The sequence below is a fragment of the Ochotona princeps genome, chromosome 10 (genome assembly GCF_030435755.1).
Source record: "Ochotona princeps isolate mOchPri1 chromosome 10, mOchPri1.hap1, whole genome shotgun sequence".
NCBI classification, from domain to species: Eukaryota; Metazoa; Chordata; class Mammalia; order Lagomorpha; family Ochotonidae; genus Ochotona; species Ochotona princeps.
The window spans coordinates 61,391,787-61,418,160 of NC_080841.1; the positions used below are offsets into that span (position 1 = coordinate 61,391,787).

General features: G+C 43.5%; 1 protein-coding gene across 1 annotated transcript; it reads right to left on the minus strand.

The window, feature by feature from the left end:
- Positions 1–19,811: 19,811 nt before the first annotated feature.
- Positions 19,812–21,382, minus strand: CALML3 (calmodulin like 3). Its single transcript, XM_058668903.1, has one exon. It carries the CDS (start codon positions 20,982–20,984, stop codon positions 20,535–20,537), a length of 450 nt encoding a protein of 149 aa, XP_058524886.1. The 5' UTR covers positions 20,985–21,382; the 3' UTR covers positions 19,812–20,534.
- Positions 21,383–26,374: the final 4,992 nt, after the last annotated feature.

A 26,374-nucleotide genomic window follows, 5' to 3' on the forward strand; every position in this document is an offset into this window, starting at 1 on the left:
ACTACACACCTTTGAAAATGGCCCAACCGTATGCACAGTCTGTGTGGGTGATTCTATCAGAGTGGAGGGGATGAACTTTTAAAGTCTTTTGGCTTCTTTCTAACTATTCAGTTTTAAATTTCTGTAATGTTTTCACTAAAGTGCAAATAGAAGGACAACAAAATTAAAAGTTTAAATAAGGAAGTGTTTACCAAAAGTTCATGGAAAATAACCATTATCTTCTAATCATTTTTCAAGTTTCCTTAGATACTGTGCCTGTTGGTAAAGCTGTCTAAAAATTCCATTTTTTTTCAGTATTTCCAGAAATAAGCAAATACAATTAGGATACAACACATTTGGATTTTCTACCAACGTTCCAGCTTCAAATCTATCCTATCCTTTGTAATAAAGAATACTTCCTACACCATTTAATTTCATTTCTGGTTAATAAGCAATAAATCCAATGCTGGGTTAAAAGCTTTACATGAAAGAGGGGAGAAAATCCTCGAATGTTTGCTATTCATCTTACTAGAAACTCTCCCTTTCCTGTTAGGTATGCGATGGTTCCTCAGAGCATGTAATTTAATGAAACTCCCAGGAACCAAGCAATCAGTTTTATAACTCCAATTTTTGAGTGGCAGGAAGTGGGTGAGGCCTTCAGGGAGTGTTAGGGAAGGCCAAGAGGGTTTGTGGTGCCTGAACTCTCTCCATTATTACTTCATGGGAAAGTGCCTGTCCCCCCCTTCTCTGACTCAATCCACTGCTCAACTCCTGCCTAGCAGGGTGGCTAGAATGTCTCCCATCTTCTCCTTGGTAACCTCCAGTCTTATCTTCTGGTCTCTGTCCATCTCTGGTATTTAAGCAATCTTTTGGTTTTACAAGCTTCCAGTTTATCCATTTGTATTACGGTTTCTCTGGAAAGAATCAACATTATATGGCTAGCTAAACACGTGAGAGGGGATTTGTTTTGTAAATAGGCCCACTTGGTTATGAGGCAAAGAGGTCTCACGGCATGCTGTCTGCAGGCTGGTGACTCTGGGGACCATAGCTCAGCCCAAGTCTGGAGGCCCCAGAAATCAGGAAGTCAATGGGGGTAATTTTCAGTCAGAGGCCAAATTCCCGAGAGCCTGGAACGTTCAAAGGTTGAGAGTTTGGAGTATTGATGTCCAAAGACAGTAAAAGAAGAGTATGTTCCAGCCCAAGGTAAGAGAAGAATCACCCCTTTCTTCTGTCAGGGCCCTCAACCGATTGGATGGTGTCACCTACATGGAGGACGGATCTTCCCCACACTCTCTCTTTTTTTTTTAAAGACTTTATTATTATTGGAAAGCCTGATATACACAGAGGAAGAGAGACAGAGAGGAAGATCTTCCATCCGATGTTTCACTCCCCAAGTGAGCCGCAACGGGCCAGTGCGCACCAATCCGATGCAGGGAACCAGGAACCTCTTCCAGGTCTCCCACGCGGGTGCAGGGTCCTAAAGCATTGGGCCATCCTTGACTGCTTTCCCAGGCCACAAGCAGGGAACTGGGTGGGAAGTGGAGCTGCCGGGATTAGAACCAGCGCCCATATGGGATCCCGGGGCATTCAAGGCGAGGACTTTAGCCGCTAGGCCACGCCGCCGGGCCCCAAGCCCACTCTCTTGAATAACAAGCATTTCCTTGGAAAAGACTTTGTGGATGCTTTCATGAGTAGTGCTTCATTAGTTCTGTAAATGCTTCTTTTAAAAAAAGATTTATTTATTTTTATTGGAAAGTCAGATATACAGAGCAGAAAAGAGACAGAAAAGAAGATCTTCGATCTGCTGATTCACTCTCCAAGTAACTGCATTGGCCAGAGCTGAGACCATCTGAAGCCAGGAGCCTGGAGCCTCTGCTGTCTCGCATGTGGGTGCAGGGTCCCAAGGTTTTGGGCCATGGTCGACTGCTTTCCCAGGCTACAGCAGGGAGCTAGATGGAAAGCAGTGTGGCTAGGATTAGAACTGGTGCCCATATAGAATACTGGTGTGCAAGGTGAGGACTTTCGTCACTAGGCTACCACACCAGGCCCTGTAAATAACTCTTAATCTAGTCAAGTTAACACCCCGACTTCACCATGATGCTACTTACGTTGTAACCTCCTCCAAACATATCTTGTTTTCTTGAATAGGAGAGGAATGGCTCAAGCTTTTCTCTAGGTGTTCCAGAAGATTGGAATGAGATCATTAACCATGACTCAGAATTCACCATTATACTCCCTGTCTCACAAGTCCTTATTGGGTCAATATGTAGCATTTATAGATAATTAATCATTCCTGTTTTTTTTTAAAGATTTATTCATTTTATTACAGTCAGATATACACAGAGGAGGAGAGACAGAGAGGAAGATCTTCCGTCCAATGATTCACTCCCCAAGTGAGCCGCAACGGGCCGGTGGGTGCCGATCCGAAGCCGGGAACCTGGAACCTCCTCCAGGTCTCCCATGCAGGTGCAGGGTCCTAGTGCTCCGGGCCGTCCTCGACTGCTTTCCCAGGCCACAAGCAGGGAGTTGGATGGGAAGTGGAGCTGCCGGGATTAGAACCGGCGCCCACATGGGATCCCGGGGCATTCAAGGCGAGGACTTTAGCTGCTAGGCCACACCGCTGGACCTAATCATTCCTGTTTTTAAGAATTTATTTTATTTGAAAAGCGGAGATACCGAGATAAGGAGAGACACCACACACACACACACACACACACTTTCCATATGCTAGTTTATTCTCCAGATGACTGCAATGTCTATAACTCAGTCTATCTGAAGCCAGGATCCAGAACTTTCTTCTGGGTCTCTCATGTGGTTGCAGGAGTTAAAGGACTTTAAACATCCTATTCTGCTTTCCCAGGCCATATGCGGGAACCGGATCAGAAGTGGAACCCTCAAGACTTGAACCAGTGTCCATGTGAGATGTCAGCACCACAGGTAGAAGCGTAGCCTACCATGCTGCAATATTAGCCCCAATATTCTCTTTTGTAATGTTAGGAAATTGTGTGCGTATTTATTTATACTCATTTTATAATATTTCCTTCAACAACTAGGACAGTGAGATCCTTGATTTTAAGGACTTTTTCTATGTGCTATTTTCACATTAAACACACAACATTAAATTTGTTATTGTAAGGTTTTCAGTTACATGGCACTGAGTATATTATCAATATTATGCAATTGTCATCATTATCTATTTCCAGAATTTTTTTTGCTTTTTTTGTTTTTATTATTATCATTTTATGATATAGTTCCATAGGCCCTGGAATTTCTCTTATCCCCTCCCCAATTCCCTCCCCCTCACTGAGTTCCGCTATTACTACTATAGTATAGCTCTTCATACATAATCGTATGTCCATCATTGTGGACATGGTAATGACAGAGTCCAGCATCCTATTGTCAAGACATAATAAACAGTTTCATTAGGAGTTCATATTTGGTCTGGAAGTAGAGATGTGTACTGCATTGTATCCTCACGTCTGTATATCATAGTCTCCATTAAACATTACGTTATATTCCCTTAAATGAAAAGCCACAATACAAAATCAACAACAGGAAGAAAAAAAAGCGATTAATAACACCATGAAGTTAAATAACATGCTACTGAATGACTAATGTGTCACTGAAGAAATGAAAAAAAAATCAAGAAGCTTCTTAAAGAAAATTATGCTACTGTATGATTTGAGTCATTGAAGAATTTAATCAGAAGAAAGTGTTTTTGAAGAGATGAAACTAACATGAGAAATCAAAATCCATGAGATATAGTTTCCACTTATCTTTGTTGGTGAGATATGTCTCCTGTAGGCAACAAATAGATGGGTTTTGTTTTTAAATCCAGTCTACTAATCTATAATGTTTGATTGATGAGTTTAAGTAAGCCGTTTACATTCAGGGTTAATATGAATGGGTGGTAATTTGGTCCTGTCATTTTAGCAATGGGCAGTTCATTGATTTAGTCTTCTGTTGTTTTACTGTGATGTTCTTTGCATTTGCCTTTGGTTTTGGTGGGCACTATTCCTCTTCTCTGTCAAGTATCTTAAGTGTCATTTGTAGGGCAGGTTTGGAAGAGGCATATTCTTGTACCTTTTCTTTACTGTGGAAGAGTTTTATTTCGTTTTCAAAGACAAAGTTAAGTTTTGCTGGGTGTGTTATCCTGGGCTGACAAGAATCTGGAATATGTCGCTCCATTCTCTTCTTGCCTGTAGAGTTTCCTGTGAGAGGTCTCCTGTGAGTTTGACTGGCATTCCTTTATATGTCAACTGATTTTTTTTCACGTGCACATTTAAGGATCTTTTCCTTATGTTTGATTGAAGAGAGCTTGATTATCATGTATTTTGGTGAAGATCGCTTTTGGTCAAGCCTGTTGGGAGTTCTGTGCCCCTGCTGGATGTTGCTTCCCAATTCCTTCTCTAGATTAGGATAATGTTCCCTTATTATTTCATTAAATACATTTATAAACCCAGCTTCTCTCTCTGCACCTTCTGTGACTCCCATAACTCTTTTATTTGGCCTTTTAATAGTGTCTTTTAGTTCTTGAATACTGTTTTTGGCCTGATCTAGCTCTGTTTCCAGCTTTTTGTTTGTTTCCCCCTGGTGACAGGACATATCTTCTGATTTTGAGATTTTTTCTTTTCCTCCTTCATTCTGTTTTGGAAATTCTCCACTGTACTTTTAGTTTGCTCCACTATATTCTTCATTGCTGAAATATCAGCTTTCATTTGATTCATTTCCAGTGTGACATATTCCTTAAAATCCTTGAATGCCTGATTTATGTGCTTCTCGTTGTTTATAAAAAGTTTTATAATAAGTGTTTTAAATTCTGTGTCCCCCAATTTCTCGATGTCTTCCTCAGTGAACTCTGAAGTTGGCAAATGGTTTTGTTCCTTTGCAGGGGAGTCTTCAGTAATATTCATTTTGCCTATGGGTCTTCTTTTGTTCTTGGTCATTGTACTTTTGGTTATTTGAGTCTTCTCCTTGGGGTAGATTTCTAACCTCTGTCTCCCACAGGTCTACAGTTCAATTTTACTTATTGCAGTTGGTACACGGCTCTTTGTTTTCAGTCAGTTGTGCCACTCCCTCCAGCAAGATCCAGGTCTGAGTTCTTATGTTAGATTTCCACCACAGTCTCCAAAGCCCCAGCTCCTGCCTCACCAGTCTCCACCTCCAGTGATACCGTGTTGAGGCTGTACTGTTGTCTGTACAACCTTTCTCCCACTTTCGGTTGGAGCAGGTCCCAGGATTAGGGAGACACCAGGTGTCCTATATAATTGCATTGTTGGTGTTATTGATCTTGCCAGAACCTGTTGGCCATTAGGTGTGAGGGCCACACGGACCTATTTTTGACCCGTGCATTGCCATAGGCAATGTTATTTTCCTGTGGGACCAATGCAATACACTGAATTCAGTGAGTTCTCGCTGAGCTCAGTGCATTGGCAGCTCACTGTTGTCCCCTGCAGTCTTAAATTCTTTGCCACACCTGATATACCACTGCTAGAGTTCTTAATCTGGTGGCCGTTAGATCTGAGGGCTACCTGGACCTAGCTTGGGTGGAATCTGTAGGATGCCACGTTGTTGCAGTTCATTTGCTCAGAAATGAATTCACTCCCAGCTCAGTGCATGCGCAGTCCTGTTCCATAACCCTTGCTTCCTTAAACAAAATGGTGCCTTATACGGCTCTAGGAGGAGGACTGGGCTATGAAATCCACCCTGTTCCCCCACCGCCTGTCTGGGACCTGCCTCTCTGTCTCTGCTCCTGGTCAAATTAAACTGACTAGTAGGATGTGCAGTTATTTGCCTGGGTTCACTTCTGGAGCTCCTGGTAGAAGTCTGTTCTGACCTTGTTGCTGGTGGAGTTCTGGCTGCTGGTGGAGCTCAGATCACTGTTTACTGAATGCTGCTGTAGTATCAGTCACTACAACACCACACCATTGTGTCTGCTGCTTTTCTGTGTCTGTCTGTCTCCAGGTACCTCTCTGCTGTTGTTCTGTCCTCTCCTATTTCCTGGAATGTGTTCTCTCTGCTTCATACTGTTTCATGTTTCTCCATTTGTTTAAACGTGTCCTTACCCTATTCTGCCATCTTGATTCTCCTTTTCCAGAATTTTTAAAACATTTATAGTTGTTTACTTATTCTGAAGATAGGGTTACAGAGGAACATGAAGGCAGAGGGCTTCCAACTGTTGGTTCATTCCTTAAATGATCATAACAGCCAGGGCTGGTCTAAGTCGAAGCCAGGAGCCAAAAGTTTCATCCTGGTTTCCCATATGGACCATCTTTCTCTACTTTCCAAGGCAGAGAGCTGGATTAAAACTGGAGTAGTTGTAACACAAACTGGTGCCCAAGTCCGATGTCCGCATTGTAAGCAGTAGCTTATTAACGCACTAAGCCACAATGCTAGCCTCAACTTCTAAACTTTTTTTTTTTTTACACCATCACATTTGCATCATCTTTACTTTTAAAAACATACTGCAGGGGCCAGAATTTTTGCATTACAGGTTAAGCAACTGCCTGGCATTCCATATGGGCCCTAGTCCGTGTTTCAGTTGCTCCACTTCGAATTCATCTTCCCAATAGCCTCAGAAAAACAACAGAAGGTAACCAAAGTGTCTGGGTTTGTGCTACCCATATTGAAAACCTGAATAAAGTTCCTGGCTCATGTTTCAAACTGACCCAGCCATGGTTGTTGTAGCCATCTGGGGAATGAACCAGTGGATGGAAGACATATTCTCTCTCTCTCCTTTACCTTTCCTTCTTTCACCCTTTTCTCTGACTCTGACTTTCAAGTAAATTACTCTTACATAACATCACTTCATCCATTTTTGTGTATTTCCTCTTCTGGTTAGAATAGTTGCCTTTCACAGATCTATGTATAGCCATTTATGTGAGATAAAATGTGCAAGATAGTGATCACACTCCTATTCCATTTCTTGACACATCATAAGAACTAAACTGGAAGTTGGGTGTTATGAGAATGTTTAAATTCTTATCTCCTGAGTTAAGCTATTCTCAAGAAAGATCTTGATTTTCACCCTGCAGAAAAAATCTGTCTTTCACGGACCTTCATGTTTGGTGCTCCATGACATCGTTTCTGTTAGAATCAATTTTATTCACACAATACTTACAGAGCATGGGTTGTGTCGTGTGGATCAAATAGAAGCTAAAATGTTGGTATCCATTCTCCCAATGTATTGATAATCTGGTTTTGGAGTGATAGGAATGCCCTTCCCTATATCATGTCCATGCAGCTCTTGCTTCTGGAATCAGGATTTTGATGATGATAATGAGACCAAAGAAAACTTGTCTAGATTCCTCTCAATGTTAAGTTAGTAAAAACCTATTTTGTAGAGAAATAGGAAGATACAGAATTCTTCAGCATAAAACACAACACTTCTGTCTTAGTACAAAAAAGCAAGTCTCTGACTACCAAACAAGCACTTTTGGAATGCTAGGTCACACCTGATTGACTTCTGGTGGGGATTGTTGACACACAGATGACAGTTTCAAAGACTATGGAGCCTGCAAGAGGCTTGGTGGATCTAGCTCAGGGTCTGTCATGAAACTGCAGTCGAAGTATTCCCTGGGGTTATCATCACTTTACTTCCAACCTCATCTGTGTGGATGTTGGCAGTTATCAGTTCCTTCTGAGTTGTTGCACCAGGGATCTCTGTTCTTCATCATAAGGGCATCTTCACTGATTGAGCATCTATTCAGTGTGGTAACTGGCACCTCCTGGAACAAATGACATGAGAGAGAGCAGGAAAGCCAAAGATGGATCCTGTAGTCTTTTATTATCTAATCTCAAACAAGTATCTATACCAAGTACTTCTGTTTTATCCTAAGTACTTATCTATACTAAGTACTTCTGTGTTACCCTATTGGTTATAGAGGCCAACTCTGGTCAATATGGGAAGGGACCTACTTACAAGGGCCTGCAAAAGGGCTTGTATACAAGGAGGTAGAGATCATGAGGTCCTCTTAGAGGATCTCTCCTACTCCATCAAATCTTCCCTTGTCGAGGTCATCAATACCCTCACATTACTAAATCTGGTTGCTAATTCTCAATCCATATAAGACCCATCATAGATAATCCTCCAAACGCCCCTAAAGAGACTCTTTTAAGAGTCTCTGGTTTTGTTGCTGTAGTTAGAACATTTCCTCCAAGGTTCAGGTTGAAATTCATTGCCATTGTAATAACATGAAGAGGCTAGCCATGTAAGTGATTAGTTATGGAAGCACTGCCTACCTGAATGGGGTAAGGGCAGTCTAGTGGGAGCAGGTCAGTTATCACAGGAGTGGGTTTCTAATGAAAACATTGAATTCCACCTGATTCCCTCTCCTGTCTCTTGTTTTCTGTCTTGCCTTTTGGCTCTGCTATAACACAGCATATAGAGGTCCTCATTGCATGCCAGCAACAAGCTCTTGAACTTCCCAGCCCCCAAAAACATTAGCCCAGGAAATGCCTATTCTTTTGCCAATTGTGTAGTCTCAGACATCCTGTGATAGTTGCAAAACAAAAACAAAAACAAAAAAGATGCTTGGCTTCCAATACTTTCATGGTTTATTTGTCCTTTATCTTATTATGTTCAAACCGTGGTGTACTATAATTTGCCTAATCATAAGACAATCATTTAAGCTCTTTTAAAAAAAGATCTATTTATTTTTATTACGAAGGCAGGTTTACAGAGAGGAGAGATAAAAAGAAAGATTTTCTGCCCTCTGGTTCACTCTCCAAGTAGCTGCAATGGCCAGAGCTGAGCAGATTTGAAGCCTGGAGCCAGGAGCTTCTTCTGGGTCACCCACATGGGTACAGGGACCCAAGGCTTTGTGTCATCCTTTATTGCTTCCCTAGCCAAAGGCAGGGAGCCAGATTGGAAGCAGAGCAGCCGGGATGTGAGTTGGCACCCATTTGGGATCCTGGTACTTACAAGGCAAGGATTTAGACACTAGGTCGTCTTTATAGGGAAGAGTTTTTGTTTGCTCTTGTGGCTGTTCTTACACCAGCTCAGTCGCTGGCATGTGGTAAGCCTTGAACCTTTCTTTAATTTTTTTTTCTTAAAACTGCTCAGAACCCATATTGAACCTTGACAAAGGGATCTTCTGGAAAATGTGAATTTTATTCACAATACTAACTGGACCATATCTGGACATTTCTAGGGGGAGGAGATGGAAATCTCTGGGTTCAGAATGGATTGCTTCAGGTCTCTCAGAAAAGAGAATCAGGTTCTGATAAGTCCATATCCTCAACAGTGGCTTTTAGAGACTTTAACAGTGCAGGACGGGGTGTGCTGTTGGCATTTCCAAAAGTGCTGATTCTTCATAGGACCAGGATTTCTCCAAAGAAAGAGAAACCAAAGAAAGCCCCATGCAATAAGAGAACTCCACAGCCTCCGTTGTTCTGGGACACAGGTCCTACACAAAGCTTGGCCAGTTCCTTAATTCTGTGGGTTGAAGGGACTTGGCTATGGATTGAATGTTTATGTCCTCTCAAACTCATATATTGAAGTCACAACCCACAGTGTGACTGTCTTTGGTGATTTTTTTGTTTTGTTTTGTTTTTTTAATTATTTATTATTTAACTTCAGTAATTACATTGTATTATGTGACACAGTTACATAGATACTTGGGTTCTCCCCACCCCTCCCCAAACCCTCCCACCATGGTGGATTCCTCCACCTTATTGCATAACCACAGCTCAAGTTCAGTTGAGATTTCCCCATTGCAAGCGTATACCAAACATAGAGTCCAGCATCTTATTGTCCCGTCAAGTTCAACGGTTTCTTAGGTATACCCTCTCTGGTCTGATGACAGAGCCAGCAGAGTATCATCCCAGTCAATTGAAAGCTCCAACATACCATCAGCAAAAATTTACATCATTATGGAATTAATTGACATAGTAATGAGTAACCAATATGTTAAAAGTAAATGCGGGTTCCCATCCACCTTCTGTGACCACCTCACCTATACTTCAATTTTAGTTTATACACAACATATAACATTCAAAACATAACATGTTATACATAACATCATATCATCTTAAATTAAGGCAAACATGTGGTATTTAACCTTTTGGGATTGGCTCATTTCCCTTAGCATTATGGTTTCCAGTTTGGCCCATTTGGCCACAAAGAACTGCATTTTGTTTTTTTTAATAGCTGAGTAGTATTCCATGGAGTAGATGAACCATAGCTTTCTTATCCAATCCTCTTTTGATGGGCATTTTGGTTGTTTCCATGTTTTTGCAATTACTGATTGTGCTGCTATGAACATAGGAGTACATGTTGGTTTCTCATAGAACAAGTGTTCTGGATATATTCCTAGGAGTGCTATTGCTGGATCATACGGTATGTTGAATTTGAGTTGTTTGAATATTCTCCATACTGATTTCCATAGAGGCTGTACCAGCCTGCAGCCCCACCAGCAGTGGAGTAGGGTTCCCTTTTCCCCGCAACCTCGCCAACAAGTGTCGTTGGTGCTTTTATTCATGTGGGCCAGTCTTACTGGCGTTAGGTGGTACCTCATTGATGTTTTAATTTGGATTTCCCTTATTGCCAGGGAACTTGAGCATTTTTTCATATGTTTATTTGCCATTTGGGTTTGTTCCTTTGTGAAGTGTCTGCCCATTTCCCGTGACCATTTCTTGAGTGGCTTGTTTGTTTTGACATTTTGGTTGTTTTGTAGCTCTTTGTATATTCTGGATATTAGCCCTCTATCACCTATGTCGTGTGCGAAGATCTTCTCCCATTCTGTGGGTTGCCTTTTTACTTTGTTGATTGTTTCTCTAGCTGTACAGAAGCTTCTTAGTTTGATGAGGTCCCAATTGTTTATTTTGGTCTTGATTTCTACTGCATCTGGAGTCTTTTTTAGGAAGTGAGGGCCTACCCCTAAGTGTTCCAGTGTGTTTCCAACATTTTCTTCCAAAAGTTTGAAGGTTTCTGGATGTAGGTTTAGATCTGTTATCCATTTAGATCTGATCTTAGTGTATGGTGAGAGATGTGGATCTATTTTTTTGTTTCTGCAGGCTATGTCTTTGGTGATTTAACTTAAATGGAGATAATTAAGGTAAATAAGATCATAAGGGTGAACCCCTGATTCAACAAGGTTGGATTCTTATAACAGAAGACACAAGAGAGCTTGTTCAGTCTGCCATGTGAGCACAAGCTATTGTCTGCGATCAAGGAAGAGGGCGCTCGCCAGGGCTTAAAACCTGGTGATAACTTCATCTTGTGTATTCTAGCCTTCAGAACTGTGAGAAATAAGTGTCTGGGGGCCAGCACAGTGGCTAATCCTCTGCCGTCTCGTGCCAGCATTCCATATGGATGCTGGTCCATGTCCCTGCTGCTCCACTTCTGATCCAAATGCCTGCCGATGATCTGGGAGAGCAGTTGAGGTTTCTCCGAGTTCCTGGGACTCTGCATCCTTGAGTAAGGCAGAAAAGGCTCCTGGTTCCTGGTTTTGGAACAGCTCGGCTCTGGCTATTGTGGTCATTTAGAGAGTGAAACAGGAAGACCTCTCTCTTTGTAAAAGTCTGTCTTTCAAATAAAAATAAATATTTGAAAAAAAAAAAAAGAAGTCCACACACTCTAGGTGTTTGATTCACTTGGTCTAATAGTTCTTAAGCAGCCTGAACAGAGTAAGACAAGGTCTGGTACCCATCATAGTCACCTTTCCCCACGGTGTGTAAGCCTGTGCCTCTCTGAGTAACCATCACTGTCCAGGTTGGACAATCTCCAGGTTAGGATACTCTCCATGGGTATCCTAAAAAAGCAAAGAATAGAAAGAAAACAGTGAAAACATGTGCAAGAGAAGTGAAGACTGTGAGGATTGGAAATAGAAACTGGGTAGCATGAAAAACCTGGAAGAAAAAAATCCAAACCATAGGGAAATGGCGGTGGGAGAACTATGGAGAGGAAGAGAGTAGGTCAGATCTAAAAATAGAAGAAAGGCAACTTTTCCTGGCATTTATTAAGGAGCCTGACGTAAGTCTGTGTTTATAACTCTTGAACATAATCTGAGGCAATGTAAGTCATGGAATGTAATTGATTGAGACAACTTCTCTTTGTTCTCCATAGGCAAAAATGTGAATCAAGATTACTCAAAAGCCTGAATAGTTAGAGGTTCACAGTATTTAGCCCTTTAGCCAGCTTAAGGTTCTTTTGGGGGACCCTCTCCTGTAGTACTCCTTCCAAATGCCCTGGGTAGGACCTCTTGGTGTGTTCACACAAGCGTACGTTTTCATACAATCTATTTTAATTGCTATCAGTCTAGACTGCTGTCTCTTTCCCCTCTATCTGAGGCTGCTTGCATCATTTCATCTGTAGTTAAATAATCTCCAGATGTCCTAGGATAGGCATGACTTAGGAATGCTGCTACCACCCACTGGCATCAAGGCATGAGGTCCAGAGCCTGTGCTCCTATTGCCATGTGAATGTACCCCATAGTGCTGGAGCCAATAGCTCAGTGGAAGAAGTAAAAGGGAAGTAAGGTTGAAACGTGTACAGCAGAATCCAGACTGTGGAAACGACTTATAATCATCAGATGGAAAATGGCAAATTGAGAATTAAGCTTCTGTCAAGGCCAAATCACAACTGAAGTTCTTTTCTATTGGAAAGATAATGGAATTTACATAGTACGCACTATATGCCTTTAGTTGTTGTTTCTTAGATCTTATGACCAATAGTGGAGACACTGTGGTTTCATGATGTGACATATTTGTTTGTTCTGTTGCATACTATTCTATGGGCTACTGGGAGTCAACCTACATGCTGTGCCTATTACACAGCATAGTCCCTGGCACATAGGAAGAAGATTAGTAAATGAAATATGTGCTGAAATAAGCATGTGATTATTTATCCTCTAAATACCACCAATTTTGCTTTGTCTTCATGATCAGCGCTGATGACGAAGATATTATTACCAATGAGGGAACTGTCATTTTCCCTATATACTGCTGACTCTGAGCAAATTGATGGTTTAGAAATAAAAATATTGACAGAACTGGATTGCAGCATCTCATTCCATTTGCCTTGTTGATGTCTGTATGTTCTAGGGACGTTCTTTCTAGCTGTTCTCTGTAGTTTCCTGATGTCCCCAGAACTTATTATTTTTCAGAGGACTTGGTTGTTGCAAAACCTCTTAGTATATTTGTGTTCTCTTTTAGTGGGAACCTCTGGTGAAAGAACTAAAGTTTCTTCACAGGTTTTGGGTTACACATAGGGTATTACTCAATGCTTTGCATCTCCTTTGGGAACACTTCTATTTTTTTAAGTTGTGACTGTGCAGAACTGGGTCTTGCATAAGGTCGCCTAGACTCTGGATTTAAGGACTGAAAATGCCCTTTTAAAATTAGGTAGGACAATTTGAATAAGAATTTTTGTTTGGAGAGCTTAGTGCTTGGAAATGCAATAAGTTTCTCTTGGGATATTCTCAAAAAGCTTCCCTGCCCTCCTTTATGCATTTACTTGGTTCTTGGTCAGCCTTGATAGGGAGCACTCTGTGCAGAGAACTGTGATAGGCACTTGCAGAAATACAAAGACACCTTGTATTCCATAAAGGCCAGGTTCCCATGCAGGTTAAATTTTCTCCAGTTCTGTTTCCTCTCTAAAGGTGCCCAGATTTGTGCTATTGTGAAATTCTTTTGGAAGTCTGATCAAAATCTCTTCCTCTGATGTTTAAGACCATTTTTTCTTTTGAGATCCTTAGGTTTTTACTGGAAAAGGAGAATTTCTGCCTAATCTTCCTTTCTGAACCAAAAGATCTTATTCCAATCACTATGGAGTGTTTTCTTTCCTAAGCCAAAGGATCTCGATTCTTTAGCTTGGGCTTCCGCCCTTTTCCTTCCTTTGGTGGTGTTGGTAATGAAAGACCGGGTATGTTGCAGGACAACTTACTCTCTCTGGCCAGGCTGATTACATAGTCTGGGTTGTTGGAAGCCTTTGGAGACCAACTCTGAGCTGATCCCAGTCTGACTGATGGTCCTGTTGGGGGTGACAAGTACCATGCTGTTTGATTTCTTGGTTTTCTCAGTTCTACAGGTGGGACTGCTGCCTCTAAAGCATTCACTCCCACATCCATAGTGTGATCTGACAATATCAGCGGGGATGAAGGCAACATTGTGTCAAGGGGTTGGGTGGAAACAGACAACAACCCATCAGCTAACTTTCTGCTTTGTTCTCTGGTGTGGGAGGGTCTGGAGTGGAGACATTATGAAGACAAAGACAGTTTGATAGGCCTTTTACAAGACAGGCCCTTCTCTGGAGCTAAGGATATGATGGTGAGTTGGGCAGTTGCATAACTGGCAGTGCCCAGTACAAAATGAAAATGTAGGGCTGTCTGTTCAGACATTATTTCAAAACAGCAATGGCAGCGTGCTGCACCAAGTGTGGGCTCTTCTAAGCATGTGAGTGGGCTGGTAGAACTGAGATTAGGATTTCCTCTTTGCATGTTATCTCTCCTCACTCTGCACTTACCCTGAGTTTCCTTATACAATCCTATGGTTTTACGTACCCTGATGGTTGCCCAGATCTTCAACCCAGCCCAGTCCTAAACTCATACTTTTTGCTGTAAGTCCCATTACCAGAAAATTCACCAGAGTAAAAAACATCCTTTCCATTTTCCCAGGTGTCTTGACATCAAAATATTGGGGGGGTGGGACCATCTTGTATTTCTCAATTCTTAATTTTAGGAAAGGGTAGAAATATCAGAACACTTTCTTAAACCTCTTCCTTCCTTGAATTCCCCATTAAATTCTGCTTCTTAATATTCTAACCCACTTTCCTCTTTCTGTCATTGTTTATATCCTAACACTACCATTTTGCTTTGGGCTGTTGCCAAATTTCCTAACTAGTTCCTTTTGTCTTCATCTCTAATCTTTATCCTGGAATGGCTGCTAGTGTGATGTCTCTCACCCCCAATAGATCACCTGCATAACAATCACCCACAACTCTCAACTGCTCTAGGGTTAAGCCCAGGCTCCTTAGAATGGCAGCAGGAGCTCTTTGCATTTCACACTTCCGTGTCTTTTCTAACATCTCTAACCAGTATATACTAAGTTTCTCTGTTAACTCAATCAACAGACTTAATTGGATAGCAAGTCCAAGCCAGCTCTATACTATCCTCACAGATACTAAGACAATCAGCTGGAAGAGTGACTGTCCAGTGGGTGGGGAGCTGGGAGAGAGGAGATGGAAAATCAACATCATAGCGATACAATCATTGGAGTCTTGTGGTTACACACATGCAGCTAGTGTTATGAGGGGGGAAAGAGTTTGAGGATTTTCTCAAAGTTGCTAAGCTTGTTTTCACAAGGACTAGGCTTTGAACACCAGCTACAAATCATGAGTCTGGGCAAGTGCATGGACATTTGTCAAAAGATTTTCCTTAGCAGCTGGAGTAATTCCTCCTTTGTCTTTCCTTTTGTCTTTGGATCTCCTCCAGAATCTCATGAGTCTGATTCTCTGTCTTACTCTTATGAAATTGGTACCCTGATTAGGAGAATGAACAGTTTTAGACTGATCCGCAGCCATCTTCTGACAGCCTCAGAACAGAAGTTATGCATCCCTCTAACCCATGGATAGTCGATGCATTAGTTTGCTGGGAGAAAGTTACAGATCACCTCCCTTGTATATGCTTGTGGGTCCAAGACAAAGGACACCAGTCCTACTGGATTGTGTTCCACTAGAGGTTCATTACCTCTGGAAAGATCTTTTCTTCAAATAAGGGCACACTGTGAACTACTGGACGTTAGTGCTCTAACACATAATTTTGGGGAGGGGGAGTAAAATTCAGCTCACAACAAGTCACTTGTCTTTTCCTAATTGCTAATTATATGGATTCCCCACAGTGTGAGTTTGGGTGAGAAGTTTAGAAGTTTGGACACCTTTTGGCAATTGTACGACAGTGGATGACGAGGACCTGAGCTCTGCTTTGGCAAGATTCAGCGACACAGAACTGCGAGTTAATTGGAATTTACAGCCACAAAGACGTGGGCCACAGAATTGTCTCCAGTTTCTTGGGACTGCAAGGGTCCCACACCTGCACCAGTCTGCAGTGGCCAGCAAGGCAAGTAGTGAGATGAGATGTCCCACATGGGGAGTGGAGCTGTCTGATAACATCCACTCTGCAGCCCCCAACACCTGACACGAGGATTCTCATGGCTCCTAGATTTCCTCAGCTTCCATGAATCTCTTTTCTTTGCTCTCACTTCCATCTTCCTTCCTAAAGGAAGGAAGGACTTTCCCAGCACACTCTCCCAGTGGGGTGCCCCTTCTGGTATTCAGTCTTCATTAGCTGAATCACTTGCAGCCTCCACCCACTTGCTCTGAGAGTTTCTCTGATGCCATGGAAATGACATGTGATTAGACAATAGTCAAATCTAAGATCAAGTCCCGATATAGTACATGGATGACCTTGGAAAAGTTACCTAAAGTCTTGAAATCTCCATCATCCCTGAGACAAACTAATCAAAGTAGTCAACACATTCGCTTACTTTGAGGATTAAATGGTAAAAGCAATGCACGGAAAGCAAGTTGGCATGCCCCTGGTGAAGGCTAATTTTTTTTTAAGATTTATTTTGTTTTTATTTGAGAGGCAGAGTGAGAGAGAGAGAGAGAGAGAGATCCTTATTTGCTAGTTCATTCCTTAAGTGACCCAGGCCAGAGCCGAGCTAGTCCAAACACTGTAACCTGGAGCTTCTTCCAGCTCTCCCTTGTGGGTGCAGGGGCTGTCAGACTTGGGCCATCCTCTGCTGCTTTCCCAGCCTGTAAGGGAGCTGGATTGGAAGTGAAGCAACTGGGATTCCATGACAACAATGGAGATGTCAGTGCCATTGGTGGAGGCTTAGCCTGATATGCCATGGCACTTTCTCCAGGACTGTGCTTAAAATGAGGGGAGATTTCAGACCAGAGTCTTCAGGGCACATAGTGAGCTGTACCTGAGACCAGCTCCACAGTTAACTGCAATAGAGGAGCTTGGCCCATGGGCTGGCAGGGCCGTGTGTGTGTGTGTGTTCAGTTTCATGGGGTTGCTGCCTAGATTTGCAGTTTCCTTCCAGTGAGCATGTCAACCCCAGGGAGCAACTCACCTGCCGTTTGGCCTTTGGGAGCCTCTTTTTGTACTCAACGATGGGCTTTTTTTCCTCCCTAGGAGTTCTGAGCATGCTCGAAAAACATGAACGCTTTAGAGAAAATGTTTAAGCGCTTGGGTGTTGTTCCTCCATGGATCCCACAAGTACCTTCTTGTCTGGTTGTGGTGACCCTGCCATCTTATCCAGGTGTCTTTTGATAGTATGTTGGCCTGTAGTGTGGATCCAGACTTTATAAAGAGGTAGTTTTTGCTCTTATGTCATTCTACTTTGCCTTGTTTTTGTTAATATTTTATGGAGAAATAAAAGCTCCCATTTGCCAGGCAATGTTTTCCCCTACATGAGTTTGGATGTTACATTTCTCCAGCAGGAATCATAGATCATTTTTAGCCAACTGATTTTGAACAGGCCCTGGAATCTGTGAGGATAAACAGGAGTCAGTGAGACGGGGCTGGCTGTGTTTGATTTAAAATTGGAAACCTGGGAGTCAGAGGCGTGCTTTATATAGCCTAGGGGGTGCAGGAGGCTCCTGGTCCTGATTTATGAGGGAGCTCGGTGAAAGCACATGAAGGCCGAGGTAATATTTATAAATTCTTTCTGCAAAAGATGGATGGAATGTTCTTTGGAACTGCAGTCAGATAGTACCTTTTTGGGGGATATGGAAAGGTTGTTTACATCTAATTATTGGGTGACTGAACTGAAAGGAAACCGTTTAACTGGGCTAGTACCTCCAAGCGTGTTACAGAACACAGGATGAGAAGGAAGCTTGAACGTCAGGTCGCATTCCTCTCTCACATCCTGCACATTCGTGACGTTTGGCGGCTCCTTCTTGTTGCTTGAGCCCTCAGACCTCCCCATCTTCGCCTTATTATAGCAACAACATTTTGCAAACAAAACATTTTATCTTAATGTGACAGACACTTTGGAGGTCCTGACTAGGTAGGAAGTAAAAAGGGAAATGAAGATAAAGTGTGCAGGGGCAGAGGTGTTGTGGGCAATGAAGACAGGCATACTGCGTGCCAGGTGGATCCTGAGTCCGTTGCCTGATGGCATACGCTGCCTTGGATGGCTTCTGCCAGTTCCAGTGGATGTTGCACACATACTCTGTGGGTTTCAGACCCACTAGCCAGGGCACGGGGTGCTTCCTAGGACATCCCTATTATTGCGGAGGGTGCAGTCAGAGCATGCCAGCACAAATGCTGCTCCCTCTGCGTGGAACCCAACAGGTTGGGAGAGGGGCTGGACCTCATGACTGATCAAGAGACATTCCTGATGGTCCTGCTTCTCTGCACATTTTTAAAATTGTGTCCAGGAGCATAAATATAGCAAGGGAGGAGCGTGACTCTTTATTCCACTTTGTAATTTAGAGCTACATCTGTGCTAGAGCCAATTCTCATCTGAGATCTAACCATCCAGTGCTTCCCCAAGATAACACGACAAAGCTGGCTGCTATCCCCTTTCCACCCTTGTCTTGTCCCCTGAGCTATGTAGTGGGTGCAAGTGTGTTGCTAAGTATCACAGCCTATCAGGAACTAGAAAGAAATCTTAACAGTGTATGCCAAGTGAGTTAAAACATGGTCTGTAAGCCTGGACAGGTCTGGGACAAGGCACTGTAGTTGTTCAGGATGGGGGAGGCACAGGTGGCGAGGAGCTGTGTCACAGACTTGCAATCAAATCCTTGTTCTCCCATTTAGTCCTCAGCAGTGGGACATTAAGCAGATTTCTGAAATTCTCTGTGCCTCCCTTCCTGTATTTCTGAGAAGAAAGATGAAATAGTAGCCGCGCCCAGGAAAGACAGGATGAGGGTTGTGTAAGGCCAGAACTGGAACCCCAGATGACTAATTCCAGAGCCTGTGCCCTTGGTTTACAAGTGAGGAAGTATAATGGTGGGGATTGGGGTTGGAGTGTCATGGAGAAAGGATTGATTAATTTGGGCCATTTCTGCAGAAACGCAATCTGGTGTGAACCTTACAAAATACAACCTCCCGGGCTTGGCGGCGTGGCCTAGCGGCTAAAAGTCCTCACCTTGAACGCGTCGGGATCCCATATGGGTGCTGGTTCTAATCCCGGCAGCTCCACTTCCCATCCAGCTCCCTGCTTGTGGCCTGGGAAAGCAGTCGAGGACGGCCCAATGCTTTGGGACCCTGCACCCGCGTGGGAGACCCGGAAGAGGTTCCTGGTTCCCTGCATCGGATTGGCGCGCACCGGCCCATTACGGCTCACTTGGGGAGTGAATCATCAGATGGAAGCTCGTTCTCTCTGTCTCTCCTCTACTCTGTATATCCGGCTTTCCAATAATAATAAATCTTTTTAAAAAAAAATACAACCTCCCTTCAGTACTAAAAGAATCTCTGACAAGGCTTCTGACCTTTGCATGTGGCTCATATTAAGCAGGAGTACTGGTCTTTGAATGCTGTGTGCACCACACATGCTCGACCTGCAGTGAACACCCCGAGCCCATCACTGTAACTAACCATCACCAGGCAGTTCACACTACCGCCAGATCCATCGTGATAGGAAGAGCAGCCACCAGAACTCCTTCTCCACTGTGACTGGTGCAGGTCTCTCACGAATTCCATCTGGATTTTTAGCTCTCTGTTAGCAAGACATTTATTTTATTGAAAGTAAATATTCAGTATTTCCCATATCCATACTTCTTTGATTTTGTTACACTCATCAATACAAGAATTCACTACGTTTCCAAAAAGCATAACAATGGAGATTGCTGCCTGGACTTAACATAGATCATTTCAGTTAGAACCAGGAAAACAAAAATAAAGACAAACAGCAAATAAAAATGGAACGTGTGTCTTGTTTTCCCCTGCAGCTTTCCTATCCCTTCATTCAAACATCCCTCCTTCCAGATGAATATGAACATGTTACAACTGACTCCTATTACTCCCAGCTTCAAACAATGAGTCACAGAGGTTTAGTGAAGACAGAGAGGAGCCAGCAAGTGCTGTGTGGACAGAAATTAATGTTTCCCAGACTGCAGCTGTCAAAGTCTCCATCACATTTTCCCCTCCAACCTCCAGATGTTTCTCTCCCCCTCCTCCAAATTCGACAGCAGGTGAATTTTTTTCAGTCCAAGAGGCTCCAAGAAGCGCTAAGAATTCTGATAGGAACTGGGAGCTGCAGGAGTCCTGGTGTTGAGTGTCTGTAGGGATCCTGCTCAGGGAGTCGTCAGATTGGCAGATGTCAGAGTCAGCCCAGCCTTCACTGTCCTTGGGGCCATTGTTCAGCTCAGTAATGAGAGGATATCATGGTTCCTTAGGCTTGAAGGTGTTCTGTGTCCTTCTAGAAGGAAGCAAGTGGAAGGTAGCAGAAAGGAGGAGATGCAGAGTGGAGAATTAACCTTGCCTGGAAAGCAACCATGCCTGGAGAAAGTCGGAGTAATTGAGGAACAAACAGGGGTGTCTGATGTTGCTGCAGGGAGAGGAGGCCCCTGTTCAGCGTGGCATGCAGCCACTCCCGCAGCCTTACTTAGACAGCAGCATATGGACAAACTCCTCGTAGTTCACCTGTCCGTCTCCATCTATGTCTGCTGACCGGATCATTTCGTCCACTTCCTCGTCGCTCAGCTTCTCTCCTAGCCTGGTCATCACGTGTCTCAGCTCAGCAGCACTGACATAGCCATTACCATCTTTGTCAAACACGCGGAAGGCTTCCCGGATCTCCTCCTCACTGTGCGTGTCCTTCATCTGCCTGACCATCATGCCCAGGAACTCAGAGAAGTCCACAGTACCACTGCCATCCCTGTCAATCTCTCTCACCATGTCCTGGAGTTCCGCCTCGGTAGGGTTCTGGCCCAGGGACCTCATGACAGTACCCAGCTCCTGGGTGGTGATGCTGCCGTCTCCATCCTTGTCAAACAGAGAGAAAGCCTCCTTGAAAGTGGCTACCTGTTCCTCAGTCAGCTGGTCAGCCATTCTGGAAAGGTGTGTGGGTAAGGTGGTGGGGGCGGCAGGGCTGGGTTCTTCTTCCCGGCACTGGAAGGACAAGTGGAGGTCCTAAGAGACTCTGGCTGCCTGGCTTTCTAGTCCTAGGTTGAATTATCGGAGTTTAAGAAGGAGCAGGGGCCTCCTCAGCCAGTAGCTTTGCAGGTTCGGCTGCCTGTCACAGACGCCCACGCCCCTGCGGTTGCCTGCAGGCTGGGTCCTGTTGAGATGTGATCCCAGGAAGGAGAACCAGGCTGGCCTGCTCACTGAGCTGATGCCAAGGATTCTGTGTGAACACAGTCAACTTTCCACCCCTGGATCAGCAGGGCTGGCAGGAGCCCCCGTGACTACAGCCTTAATCCTGTTGTTTAAGGAGATTAATCTTGATCTTTCTTCCTGGAGTTTTCCCTTTGCCCTTCAGCTCCCTGGTCTTGTCTTCTACCTGCCCCAATCTCCCACTCTTCATTAAAAAAAAAAAATGCCAGCCCGTACCTTTCCTTCCCTTCAGTTGATGTGGCTTTTTCTTTCCCCCTAGAATGAAAAGCAGAAGTTGTTTTTCTTCAAAGAAACTTCCTTTCCTCATTTTTGGTTTCCAAAGCCACAGAAAGTATTCAGAGAAGGAAGTTTTTGTTGTTTTCCTTCAGGTAGAAATAGAATGTCTTATTCAAAGCAGATGTGAATGAGCGACAATAAGAGATTTTTGTTCCCATATGAGCAAAGAACTTCAGATATGAGACACATTGGCATTGAGCCAAAGAGCCAAGCAGATTGAAGCAGCACACCTAACAGGCCAGGTGGGTAACTCGACAAGGAACTGGGTGCCCAGGCTGTGTGTAGACTGAGGCTTATGTGGCTGTAGGGTCTGCTTCTCCCCACCACGTCTCCTCCTTCCTCTCTTTGTGGATACTGCTGCACAAGTGGCTTGTCAGAATAATATTTATAGACCTCCTCCTGAGGTGATATTAAGCAGTATAAGGGGTTCAAATAGAGCTGGGATGCTGGGATATCTCTTGGTTCAGGGACCCTCTTTTCGATCCCATCCCCAACAAAATTATCAGGAATTTCAACCAGGCTGCTTCCAAGGCATGCACCTTGTCTTTCCTTTTACACACACACAAGCCACTGTCTGCGTTCCAACCTGACAAGTAGGAGAAAGATCTCCTCCAATTTATTCACTCACTCATTCACAAGTATGTGTTGAATACCTACTGTGTTCAGGTGCTAGCCTGGAAGCTGGGAATACAGAGGGAGGAGGGCAAACCCTTCAGTCTGCATGAGGCTTGTAGTTCATTGAAAAGACAGCATGTTACTAAGTGAACTAACAGGGAAAGATCGTTAGAGATTTTTGATAAGTGCAAAGAAGGAAATATGAGGACATGGGGAAGTCGCTTCCCTCACACTGCAGAGAGGCACTTGATGCGGCTCTGTGGGATGACATGGGAGGCATGCCATGGCAGAGGAGTGGAATGACGGCCAGTGGGGCAAGGAAGCAAGAGAGGGAAAGAGGTGAAAGAGAGGCAGGGGAGACCTTCAGACTCCTTGAGGAATTTCCACTTTATGTTCTAATCCATGGGTGCTCTAAAAGGCTTCAGCAAGGGCTTACCTGAGCCCTGGATAGATTGGAAACCTGAGCTGAAGACGGGGACATTTCCAAGAGGAGACACAGGTAGGGGGACTTGTGGATGTCCCCCAGGCACAGGGACTCAGCTCCGTGCCTCCCAGAAAGTTAGGAAATGGAACATTGTGGAGGCAGAAGTTGCTTTGCCTGTGGGAATCCAATAAAAATCAACCTGAGAGGGAAAAAAAAATGAAGAGCTGAACTTTTATTGATCTTATTGCTGGCTATTTGGGAACAGGGGCCAAGGTCCTGGATGGGAAAAGAATAGTATTTATAAGCATGTAGGTTTGCTGAAGAGGGGATTATAGCTGAAGATACCCATTTGTTTCCTCTCTGGATTAACACCCAACCCCTCCTTCTCCATTCAAGCAGGCAGCGGCAGCTCTTGGCTTCTTGCCTGGACAGGCTTTGTGGTAGGGGAGACTGATTTGCAGGGCAGAAGTTACCTACAAGACAATTTTCTTTCTGCTGGGGGATTCCTACAAAGCTTAAGTGAGTGCTTGAGTGGAAGACAGGAGTTTTGCACTGGAATAAACAAGGAGGTTGAAATATTTCCCCAACTATCTTTGGGTCTTGTCCTGGAGAAGAAAGGCTTGTTAGAGAAGCACAATTCAGGGACAGGGAGACCTCAGGCAGCCTTGGGAAAGAGTCCTGTTCCAGGGGTGCATGGAAGAAACAAGAAAGTGATGGGTACCTGAGAGTCATTTGTGTGGCTGGTACCTCCATGACCAAAGCCTGCCCTCTCCCCCTTTCTTCCAGCCCAAAACCTCACATTCTGACCGGTATGGGGATGGGGTGGGATGGGTGATGCCTAGAGTCTCTGAGTATTAAGTTTTTTGCTACTGTACCTGTAGGAAAAGAGACCAAAAACTTAAAAATTCTTTGACTGAGAGATAACAAGGAGACATTATTTCTGTTGGTAGGCTGAAGCCACTCCTCTATACAGGCTACAGCTCTGCCCATGGTGGGGCTTTGGATAAATTGCATGGGTGGGCTCCTGGGGGCTCCATCACTCATCAAGGATTCTGAAGAGATTCTTAAATCTTTGTTGTACCAAGAACTGGGCAAAGGCTGCACATGTGGCTTTTCCAAGTTCACCCAGTAAAAAGTTCAACTGGCAATGAAGGAATGTTCCCCTCCCCTTGTTATATACTATTTATTTATTTCTGCCCATCTTAGGACACAGGGATTCCCTGTCATGCACTGAAAGAGATTTTGGCTGTGCCTTGGTTCCAGATAGAAAACTGTGATCCCCAAATATTTATAAATCTCTTTTTTAAAGATTTATTTTTATTTTTAATTGGAAACTCAGATATACAGAGAGGAAGAGAGTCAGACAGGAAGACCTTCCGTCTGCTGGTTCACTCCCCAAGCAGCCGCAATGGCCAGAGAGGGGCTGACCCAAAGCCAGGAACCAGGAGCCTCTTCCAGGTCTCCCACGTGGGTGCAGGGTCACAAGGGTTTGGACCATTCTCATCTGCTTTCCCAGGCCACAAGCAGGGAGCTGGATGGGAAGCGGGGATGCCAGGATTAGAACCAGCACTCATGTGGGATCCCAGTGCATGCAAGGCGAGGACTTTAGCTGCTAAGCAACTGCACCAGCCCAATAAATCTTTATATTTATAACCTAATATTTATAAATATTAAATGACCATTCCACATCAACAGTAAGGAACTGGTTGTAAATACTGTATTGATCTACTTTTCATCATTACTACTAAATGGGCTACCTATGAATAAGATGTGTTAGGTTTAGGATTTGGTAGGTTAACAGTTATAGAGGCTGGCTCTGTGGCATAGCGAGTAAAGCTGCTACCTGTGGTGCCAGCATCCCATGTAGGCACAATTTGGGTCCTGTCTGCTCCACTCCAAATCCAGCTTCTTGTTAGTGTGCCTGGGAAAGAGGAAATGGACAGCCCAAGTGCTTGGGCTTTTGCACCCATGTGGGAAACCTGAAGAGGCTCCTGGCTCCTGGCTTCAGACTACCTCAACTCTTGCCATTGTGGCCATTTACGGAATGAACCAGTGAATGGAAGATCTCTCTTTCTCTTTCTGTGTGTCTCCCTCTCTGTAACATTGCCTTTCAAATAAAGAAGTAAAATTGTTTTTTTTAAAGAAGTGTTGTATATAAATGTATTATATTTAAATTTATGTATGTATTTATTTGTATATATTCAGAGGAAATGGCTGGATAATCATGTGCTAAACTCTTAATAGCGAGTACTGTGGGTGGGTGTTATAATCTCTAATGCTTTCAACGTTCTTGTAAATACAGTGTCTTTGTACCTTAAAATTTTTGTATTGACTGTTTTATTTTTAATGCTAAAATAAATGAATGAGTCAGAAATCATTCCCAGTGAAACTATAGTCTTTACTGAATCCCCAATATTCATTCTCTTTCTTTGAAGTTAACAAGTCTGCAGATAATCTGACAGTATATCCTCTAGGATATGAGACCAGGGTGAGCACAATTATGCTTATTTATAAAAAAAGGAGATAATTAGTAGCCAGTGGTGTGACAGGGTGTGGCCGGGTGATAGCACTCCATACCAGTGGGCAGATGTGACTCCATTTTGGCTCCTTGACTAAGCTCCCAGCGTAGTTAACCGCCATTCTGTTTCTTTAAGCCTGCTTCGTAGCTGACTGGCTTAAGGTGTGGTCTGAGGTTTAAGTTAAAGTTGATTGGATGATTTATATTGCACATCAATAAAAAATGTGGTCCGCTGATTAGATGCTGTGAGGAAAAATCCCTGACTTGTTCTGCACCAGTGGCAGCTTTAAAACCTCTGACTTTGCGGCATGGTGGTTCCTGGTGTGGATAGAGCTGCCGTTGCCAAGCTTGGTTAATAAAGACTCCTGCTTATACCCTTTAGTTGTGTCCCACATGATCTTTCTCGCTTTTTGAAATTTGGCTGCCAGCACAGCAGTCAAGTGAAAAAGAGACCGCTAAGCATTTATTTCTTCTCCCACACTGACTGCGGGAAAGGTGTGTTGATCAAATGATACAAGGGCAGCGGCAGGAGGCAGGAGAACTAAATGCATGTGAACATGTGGCCACCATAGCCTCCTGGGGAATCAGTCCCGTGGCTGGTGGGATTTAAAAGTAGTCAGGAATACAAACATTTCTCACACCTACAACAAGATAAGAAGTCAACAAGTATCTGCCAGTTTTTGAATCACAGCTATATGGTTCAAACATTCAGCCATCGCCTTAATATGTAAGTTCACAATGTGAGAACTCACTGAGGATTTTGAACAGCCTTACTTAAGCCACCATGACTCATGAGAGAGTGTCTTGTGATGGGCCAGATTGTTGCAATTTCTTGGTTGGGAAACTGTGGCAAAAGGAATGTTTCTAGTTCATGGTGCTCCCTGCACTCCCTGCAGCTTCTTGCCCCATGCCTGCTTTCTGCACAGAATTCCTACCTTTTTTTTTTTTTTTTTAATCTCAGGACCTGTTTAACTGTTTACGGTTCCTGTAGACAGCAACAAACTTGTGTCTATGCAAAATATACAAAGGGTATGATTCATGGAAAACGTGTTACAAAAGAGCTATACATGGATTTAAAACTAATTTTGCACCAAAAGAACTTTTTAGTCTCATCTCCATGAATTTCCGAAGTACTCTCATATATATTAATGTGTACTGTATTTAAGAGAAAAATTTAGATGTTTGCTTGTATTTTGTGTAATTGTAACTTAAAAATAGGAATAAAATCCATTACTCTATCATAAATATCTTAACTCTGTTTCCCCAAACGAG